General features: G+C 41.5%; 1 protein-coding gene across 1 annotated transcript; it reads right to left on the reverse strand.

Annotated features, from left to right (window-relative positions):
• Positions 1–3,489: 3,489 nt before the first annotated feature.
• Positions 3,490–5,421, reverse strand: utp11 (UTP11 small subunit processome component). Its single transcript, XM_079227071.1, has 8 exons — positions 5,276–5,421; positions 5,061–5,122; positions 4,854–4,956; positions 4,625–4,744; positions 4,336–4,429; positions 4,074–4,204; positions 3,848–3,958; positions 3,490–3,757 (listed from the first exon to the last, which is right to left on the reverse strand). Exons 1-8 carry the CDS (start codon positions 5,333–5,335, stop codon positions 3,674–3,676), a joined length of 765 nt encoding a protein of 254 aa, XP_079083197.1. The 5' UTR covers positions 5,336–5,421; the 3' UTR covers positions 3,490–3,673.
• Between the last annotated feature and the right edge of the window lie 4,026 nt (positions 5,422–9,447).

Consider the following 9,447-nt stretch of genomic DNA (forward strand, 5'->3'; position numbering starts at 1 on the left):
AAGGAAGTTTTGTTCACTTCTACTGTATTGGGCTGGTGGCTGAAATCTCAGAGATACGTATCTCAAAACCTGGGAAATTAAAACCGAATCTATGAGTAAGTAAAATACACTTGGGTTAAGTGGGATAACATATTTTTTTGTAATTTGAATGATCTGACCCTTTAGATAAATCTATTAATCAATAGATCAATAAAACCACATGTGAAGCCGAGAACAATGCAAGTTTATCTCAAATGTAAAATATAGTACAGCATTAAATACATTGCTGTCAAAGACACGGGACAGGGATGTTGTATGTGTACAGATTGTAAAGCCCTCTTAGGCAAATTTGTAATTTGTGATTTTGGGCGATACCAAATAAACTGAATTGAGAAAAAAAAGGATCACAAAATGTTCCCCTTATTTAAAGGAGTGTTTTTTCCATACTATGTGCGATAACTAAACTTGTAGAACAGAGATCCATTGTTATGTACCTCTTCTTAACCAGGCTACACTTCTACTCTCAGTTACTACATTTCTCGGGGTCAAAGTCATACCCTGCAGCTGTGCGACTACACAGCACTCCACTTCCAACTCCCCCATATTCCAAAAATGACTATTCGTTAGCAAACCTCCAGGGTCATTAACTTAAGAGATGCCTTTGTGGGGGACAGGATGGCCTGTGCCAGTCGTCAAATGAGTTATGAGGCTTTTGACAATAGAGAAATGCCTATCTATATCTTTAAAATCAGAAGGTCGCCCACTGTGCCCACCCCTGAGCCCTGCCACCGCATCCCGTCCCGTTGCTGGGTTGGAATGAAAGGACAGCTTGAGGAGGAACAGTGGCCTCTCTGTGTCTTGGGTCGCACAGTCAGATAGGGGTCCCGGAACTGCGCACACAGTGTTTTGACCCCTGGGCTCTCCTCAACGACCTCGACCCCCTCGGCTTATGGATGCTGGGCCCGAGGGTCCCGATACACGCACACTCTCTCAGCGGTGTGACGCAGTAACAGAAGGCCCGGGAGAGTGGGAGGAAGGCGTAAGGAGAGTTGGCCAAAAGACGTCAATCACTTTTTTTTTATTGGGTACGCCACAATTCTGACATGAATGGTCAACACTGAAATGCCACTGGGAGGACTTTGCTGTCCCCTTTGTGTGCTTGTGTGGTGCATTCCTATCCTACTGTATATGCACACATTCAGTCTTATACACATTTGTGTTTTTAAAAACATCCTCTTCCAACATTCATAATGCAATTCGGAAACTGCTGAGTTTTAAATGAGAGGAGCCCGTCCAAGCAGACACCCACCGTCACTCTTCCCCTGTTTTTGGCCCGTCATGAGATGTTGGCTTACCTTTGCTCTGGTCAGCAGTGTTTGAGCCAAGGCCTCTGGTCTCTCTCCTCCAGCCGCTCCACCTCTCACTGCGCCTGGTGACATTTCTGGCTGGCTCCCTCTCTCCCCTCTTCCCCTCCACTGGCTCCCAGGAGAGGCTGATGGATGGGCCCTGTTTATGAAGCTGCTGCCACCACAGTGATCAATCAAACCTGGGTCACTGTGATCTGCTGCCGGGCGCCAGGTCTTCAGTCTATTTCACACTGTAGGCTAGAGGAAACTACACGTACAGTTAGTACTCGCAGCATGCACATGCTTGGCCACATCGAGGTTAATGGAGAAAGACAGCACTCTAAAGAACTAGAAAAGGATGCATTTGGTGAAGAATATTTAAGTGGGCTTGCCTCACCTGCAATGTGGTACCTCAGTACATGGAGTACTTGACTCAACAAACTTCAATTGTCAGGGCAGGGAGTTGGCAAGGACACATGGCAGGAGGATCAACTGAGGCGTTGGCCTTAGTAGTAAACCAGGGATCTTTTTACAATGAGACATCTGAGCTAATCCCCACTCCACCGCGGCAAACTTATCAGCACACGCACACACTTTCTTGGGAAGTCTAATTAGCCAAAGACGACGTGCCTGTTTGAGCTGGATAGTCTTGAGAGAACAGAACGATGTGAGGAAGACATGGCAAATGGCAGCTCCTGTAGGCCTTTATCATGGAATACATGTTTGACATGTCACAGTAGGAATGGCGAAGGTGTAATTAATTAAATTAGAGATGGTTGAAATCCATTTAGCAGCTTCAATTTCTGGCTCTGGCATTGTGCATGCTGTCTCGCTGTCATGGCTTACTGGGACACCTGAGTGTAACAGAGCCATCTTAAACGTCATTAGTAACACCGTTGCTTTTCTTAGAGTCAACATGTTAGCTGTGAAAAAGAAAAAGAAAAGGCCCTGGAGTATGGGCACTGATTTAGTTAATAAATAATGATATATCCGATAACCTGTAGCAAATCTACGGCGGCATCACATCAAGATAAAGCAATAAGAGTGAGAATAAACTGAAGAAACAGGTATAGCTCTAACAATAGTTGCATTAGTCTCTCAAGGGAGCCTTTCACTAGAGGTATTTGTGCACAGGCACAGCTGTAGCTAATAAAATAAAATGCTGGGTAATTTTGGTTAAAGTAAGCTAATGAGCAAGCATTGACGATAGTAGTATTATCAATGCAAGCTAACCGACACCTAAATTATACTTTATGTTATTAGCTGCAGCTGTGACATGTGACAGCGGTCTGTTGGAGGTATGCTGCATCCTAAATCAAAACCTGCACCTAAAGTGTGTCCGTCAGAGGCTCCAAAGACTAAAGCTGAACCTGTGCCTCCACTACACAACTGTAGTGACACCCACCATCACGACACAAAATATACATGTGTATTTGTGGTAAAATAAATAAAATAGAAATTATCGTCAAACTGGCAAGTAAACTCTGATAAGTTCCCGTGGGATTGACAACATATCATGGCAGGAGTTTACGCCCGGCTTCAATTCGTTAATTGGAGTGACATTTTCACTGCTTCACATCATGTCTTTTACCAGTGACTGATGAACACATTAATTAAAATATCTAATAACTATGACATTGACATGCGATACTTTCTGACTTAATAAGATGACAACCTGAATGCAACCAATTTGCCTACAATGAGCTGGGGGGATGCTGAGGGATGCCAAAGTTGTGTCTTTCATATTTTGGCAGAAAAACAATGCATTTCTTAGGCTTTCTTGGGGAAGCCTAAGAAATGGAACATCACAGTTAAAGTTATGACAGGTTTGAAATTTGGATGAGGGGGTTCAGGTGCTCAGTTCCCAACCTACTAAACTAGAGAGCCGTTTGTGACGCAGGCAAAGACAGAGCATGTCACTGACAATCTTAGAGAAACAAAATCAAACCACAATTAACCTCTGAAGTCTAAATGTTGGGTCATAATAAGTGACTTCAAGCTCTTTGTTTTCTCTATGCATGTTCCAGTGTCTGGAGCCACCAACAGATCCCCCCCCCTCAAACAGAATGTGATAAAGAACACTAATGCCACCTACTGGTACAAAACAAAATACAATCTACTGCCACAATTTTGATGGAATATAAGTCAAGAAATCACATAAATGTAAATTTTCTGCTGATATTTATTTGTGAAAGAAACTAAAAGTCATTGATAAATATGTACAAAATTGCAACAACATTTGAGGGGGGAAAAGTATCCAAAGTCTGTGGTCTAGAAGTCCATTATTTTACCAAAATCTCATTGGAAAAACTTGGTGATTTCTTCTCAGCATGATGATTACTCCTCTCTCAGCGCTTCCTCTTGACCTCAAACTTGTAGATGGCTGCAGCATTGGGCGTCTCCTTTTTTACCTTCACTTTATTGTTCTTATCCTGGTGCACAGAGAAAAGATAAGTCAGACAGTCATTCGCAGTTGAAAACCGAAATGCTTGTCGTGATGAAGAGCATCTCCTTCTCCTCACCTGCAGGTCCTTGCGGGTCTGAATCTTCTGGCTGATTACAAACAGTTTCTTTTCTCTGTCAATCCTCTGGGTAAGGATCTTATACTGGTGATTCCTCTGCTTGGCCAACTTCTATAGTCAGTGAGGAGAAAACATGAACCATCAGTGGGTATGTAGTATGTATTCCAATTAGACGGGACAGTCACACTGCAAATTAAGCTGACCGCAAAGCATTATAAACACAGACCATCAAACAGTGAGGATCCGCAGCTCCCTGGATGCTCTTGGTCTCCAGAGTTTTCAGAGTGGGTCGGTTGAACACTCTGTCCACCAGCTCAGGAGCTGTGTCGAGGTGGTTTGCCAGGTCAAATGACTGCACTGAGGGGAGACAGAAAAATGCTCATTGAAACACTTTTCAACTTCTCTGGAAACCTAAAAACTTTTAAAAAGCCCACAAAGACAAGGCTGTCCGTTCACATCATACACAACTACAGTACATGTATATTCACCTTTTGCTCTGGAATCCACAAAAAACGTATGCCTGTTTTTTTCTTTGCTCTCAGCATCCAGAAGATGGAGCTCTCCTTTCAGCCTCTCAATTTTCTGAAAGGAAATGATGAACAAAGATTTACAAGGGGGCAACAACAGAAGCCCCTTTTTGGAAGGTTGAGATTTAGTGTGTGTGTGTGTGTGTGTGTGTGTGTGTGTGTGTGAATTATTTTAAAGATGTATTAAATCAAGTCAGTCAGGCACAAGAGGTTATCCAAGCATGATCCGTTACGGGAAAAATAAACCTACCTTAGCCTCTGCAACTCTTTTCATCTCCACATATTTGATATCCTGCGTCCTCATCACTTTCTTCTGCTCCTCCGTCACCTCCACTTCCTCTTTGGCTTTGTTCGGTATGTGAACTCCATCCTGATAACATGGCACAACACAAGACATACCTAGTAAAATCATTCAGCCACAGAGGTCACATAAAGTGCAACTCATTTGCTCGGCCTTGTGATGTTGACACTTCTCTTACCTGCATCTTAGAGCTGATCATGTTGTAGTAAAACTCATCCGGGTTCTTATCCAGAGCTTTCTTTCGCAGAGCAGCAAGGGTGTTCTCTTTCTTGTGGTAATCACTTTAAAGCACGCAAAGAAATCAATTACAAGACCTGTGACATTACAAATCCAATCCACAGCCTGGAAAACGTAAAACATGTGTCTTAAACGTAATTCAACTCACTCTGCGCGGAGTTTGTAGTCTTTCTTCTTCTCCAGCAATCCCAAATGTTTCCTGAACTCAGGCTGCAAAAACGATACATTTGATTAAAGTAATACACATGCAGTGTTCATGTTTACTTATTGGCATTACATGTAATACGTCGGTGATAACCTGTAGACGACTCAAACGTTGCTAGCATGCTAACAAGCTAGCCAGTCAAAAAGTAAAACGCTCACCTGAGATCTTTCATGGTGGTTTCTCTGTCGGGATTTCAACGCTTTCCTGAACGACGCCATTCTGAAAAGATGTCCTCGAGCGTAACAAAGGAAAATGTTTGAGTCAAAGCAGGTATGCGAGGAGCTTTTCTAAGCTGTGCAGACACTGAAACCTTCTTGCTGCCTCGGGTCTAGCGCTTCCCTGGTAGCTGAACATGTGGGTTCCTGGTTCCTGCCTGGGTTGTGTTTAATTTCCTTACCGCAGATTCGCAACTCAAGTCGCATTGAAAACGTCATCAGGAATTATTATATTATTATTATGTATCGTAGCCGACATTTTACAAACAGAATATTCCAATAATTTCTTTTGAGGATTTGACATGAAATGGAAACGAAATGCCAGATATTCTTGATATAATAAAATGTTTAAATGTCGTTCTACGTGTTGCAGAAGCGCGTAAAAACCACTAGATGGTGCTGTTGCCTACTTTTAAAACGTAATAGTGGACTCGTGTCTCAGTTGTGGACAGTAACTAGTACATTAACTCAAGTACTGTACCAACATACAATATTTAAGTATTTGTACTTAACGTGTTTAACTTAACTTAACTTAAGTGTTTTTTTAATGTTATGCTACTTTGTACCCACAGTACATATTTCACAGGGTAAAGCTCTGTTTCTTACTCCACTGCATAGACAGCGTAATTGCTTTGGTTACTATTTACTATGCATAAGATTGTACAAAACTAAAATATATGGTCAATTTATAAAATATGAACGTTTGTCATGGATTTAACAACTCTACAGTTGTACGATTTGTTTCATCTTCACCAGCTACAACAGAAAAATGCATCTCCCAGGTTAATGCATATTCACACATTATATTCATATAGTATTGCATTCACAAAGGTCGTTCTGCTGCATAATATTACTTCTAATTAAGTACGATTTTCAATGCAGGACCTTTACTTGTGCCTTAACTTGGAGTATTTTTTGTGTCAGTTAAGAATCTGAATACCTCTTCCTGCGTTATGTTAATACATCATTTTATAATGAATAAATGGATGGCGTTTCAATAACTTTTGAACAACTTAATCATCCAATTTCCTGAATAATGTTTCTTTTCTGATCACGTCATGTCATTTAAATTCAAAGCCCTGGAATATTCAATCTGGCTTTAGATATTCAAGACCTGAAGGGAAAAGGGTTCCATTATATTCATCTGAGAAGACCAATGCAATTTATCTGCCATTTAGAAGTTGTATACAAGCCAGGCTTGGCACAGGCTTGGCACAGGCTTGGCACAGGATTGACGGAGAACAAGTGAGGGTCATCACAGTGCTGCTGACTTCATATGTTTGGACTGCAGTGTTCATACACCAAATTATTTAGGTCATTATAATGAGGGCCTGCATTTGCCAGAGTGCACAGTTAACACTAATTGATAACAAGTCTATGTTTTTCCAACAAGGACATTTATTGCATGTTTCCGTTGGGGTTCCAGGCCCCTGTTTTGATTCCCATCCAAACCGATAGACCGAAAAGAGATTACATAGAAACTCTGTAATATTCCTTAAAGCATTCTCACACACTTTTCCTCTCTGTTTGGAGGAGGGGAGAGGGTGGCTCTGCAGGCACTTGGACGATGAGGGGCTCATCACTCCACACTGGGGGAAAAGGCTATCCCCTTCCTGACATGATATTTTGGGTAGCGGGTAGACAAAGACAAAGCCGCAATGGCACCAGTCCCCTAATCTCACCCAGACTCCCAACTCTTTGTGGATGTGAGAAGAAGCCTTCAGGACAGAGAGTGATATTCCACCAAACAGACATTTTCCCCCCATGGCTGCTCACTATTCCCTCACCAACCGCGAGGAATTTGTTTTATATGTGTGAGATTTGCCCGGCATGCAGAATGTTTTGCGGGTGATTAGACCAATGAATGGGATCAGTGTTTCCACATTATGTCACAGGCTTGTTTATCAGTCTAATAGCTAATGACCCCGATTCCTGTGAAGGTTTCCGCCCAAGGCCCGACTGGTCCACCCAACCACTATAACGTGTTTAACTGGGCACAGACAGCAGCCAGGATTTACAGGTAAAAAGTCGGCGTTCTGACTTATTTGGCTCCTTGCTGTTTAATTCATGGGAGTCATTATCATTACAAGTGAAATGCCTGGTGAGCCACAACAGGGGTAAATACTACTTTGGAAATCAGGGGCTTGTAGCAAGCTGATGCAAGAGCAGGAGGACAAGAGGTTGTGGGTTTGTTCAGGGTCAGCAATGAAGGAATGCCCTTGTGGGGCAGATGCAGGTCTGTTTGGTTTTCTAATATGACCCTTTAAAAATAACACTGCTGACATGTTGTAAGACTGCTGCACTTGGGCTGAGCTCAGGGCTTTGGTATGTCTCCCCTGACCATGTTGGTCCTCATCTGCAGCGAGACACCAGGCCAGCCCAGTTAAAAAATGCATGAGCCAGAAGTTCCTCCTGTGCGATGATTTAGGCGCGTCTCTTAAAATTAACACAAGGCACACGCTGGCTGTGAAGGAACCCACTGAAGTATAACTTTGAGGTAGTGCAACTTTAATCATTTTCATTTCCTGCTAATTCATACTTAATAAATCCTTCACTTTATTTTAAAGGTAAATAGTGTAGTTTTTACCACACTTCATTTATTTGACAGCTAAAGTCACCTCTTATCTTTAAGAGTTTCTTAAAGATATTACTTTAAGAAACTCTTCCACTGCACTAAACTGAACTGCATTAGCAGTTAACACTTAGCTCCACCTTGACCAACTACAACAGTTCAGTCCTTGATTAGTATTAACATAATGTTACATTCACATTAACCTTATTTTCTGCAAAGTACTTGATATCTACTTTGTTCTTTTACTTAAGTCAAGGATCTGAATACTTCTTTCACTCCTAGTCATTGGACATTCTCGGCCTTAGCTCGACATATTCCCTTGTTCTGCTCAATGCCCGAGCCGTACAGTAGATGCACTCCTGGGTGGGAGTCTCAGCATCACCACAAACCCTTGTAAAACTAAAATTGTCTACAATTAAGTGCTAATGCGGTGCTTATTTTCCCTGCTTGAGATTTGAAGTGTCTATTATAGCATGAGTCGTTTTATACTCTAGACAATCACAGCAGTGAAGTGGATGAGTTTCAGATGAGGCAAAGTATACGTCAGGTGATCTGTAAAAGAGCTATTATCACCAGTATTATCAAAGGGGTCTTTCAGTTGATGACGGTCTCTTGATAGTTGGTCTTGATCGTATCTTTAAAACCCAGCATTGCATGCCCACTAAAGCAGCAAACACATTGTAAATGCATTGTCTTTATCCATACTCCCTTTGATTATGGGATGTTTTGTACATTTTAGCAGCATGCTACGTTTCCACTGACCATCATGTACGTATGTACTGCTCCAAGTCATACCTGATTATTACTTAAGTGTGACTTTTTACAACTGAATTGCCTCATTAGTCTGTAGCTGCTCAGGGCCATGATGCTCATTAGAGATTATTACACTCAGTTGTTCCAAAGCCACACATCCAAGAAAAGAGTTTAAGGTTTACAATGTATTTCAAATTTCATCTCGCAACATGACAGTCACCTGAGTTGTCATCATCACTGTTCATACGTTGCTTCAAAAAGAAGGTTTTAAATCAAATTTGATTCTTAGAAAACAAACTTAAATGAAGTTAAATTTGATTTGCAAAAGAATATTTTGCAATTTTCATTTTTATGTGTTTTTTTTCTCCATTTTACATTCACATCAATGTAAATGTTCTCACTTTGAACTAATGCTTAGCAAGTTCACCTCTATTAACCTTTTAATTTATTTTTCCAAAACTAAAAAAGGTCAAAAGAGCTTCTCTCAACTTTTTACAGAAAAAGAAACAGTGATCAGGCCGTTGTTCCCATGATTAATTGACAGGCATCCATCCTCAAATTGTTTTGCACGCAGTCTGACAGGACCACGCCTCGGAGTGTAAAATTAGAATGTATAAGTAAGGGGTTGTGAGGAATACAGGGGTCAGACCACTCGTTCAGTTGTCACAGGACCACGGAAGACAAGAGTTGTTCGGACAGTTGCTTGAAAAGGTCTTCTGTGTTTAACAAGATATGCACGTGACACTTTGCAGCTGCTTTTGCATTTCTAAAGAAATAGAAAACAACATAG

Source organism: Taurulus bubalis (genome assembly GCF_910589615.1).
Source record: "Taurulus bubalis genome assembly, chromosome: 12".
Taxonomy (NCBI): domain Eukaryota; kingdom Metazoa; phylum Chordata; class Actinopteri; order Perciformes; family Cottidae; genus Taurulus; species Taurulus bubalis.

Excerpts from the sequence above, each read along its gene's own strand:
- utp11 (XM_079227071.1), bottom strand. The coding sequence starts at position 5,335 with ATGGCGTCGTTCAGGAAAGCGTTGAAATCCCGACAGAGAAACCACCAT. Across the intron at positions 4,957-5,060 it reads GACTACAAACTCCGCGCAGA|TGATTACCACAAGAAAGAGA; the intron begins GTGAGTTGAATT and ends CGTGCTTTAAAG. Across the intron at positions 4,745-4,853 it reads TGATCAGCTCTAAGATGCAG|GATGGAGTTCACATACCGAA; the intron begins GTAAGAGAAGTG and ends CCATGTTATCAG.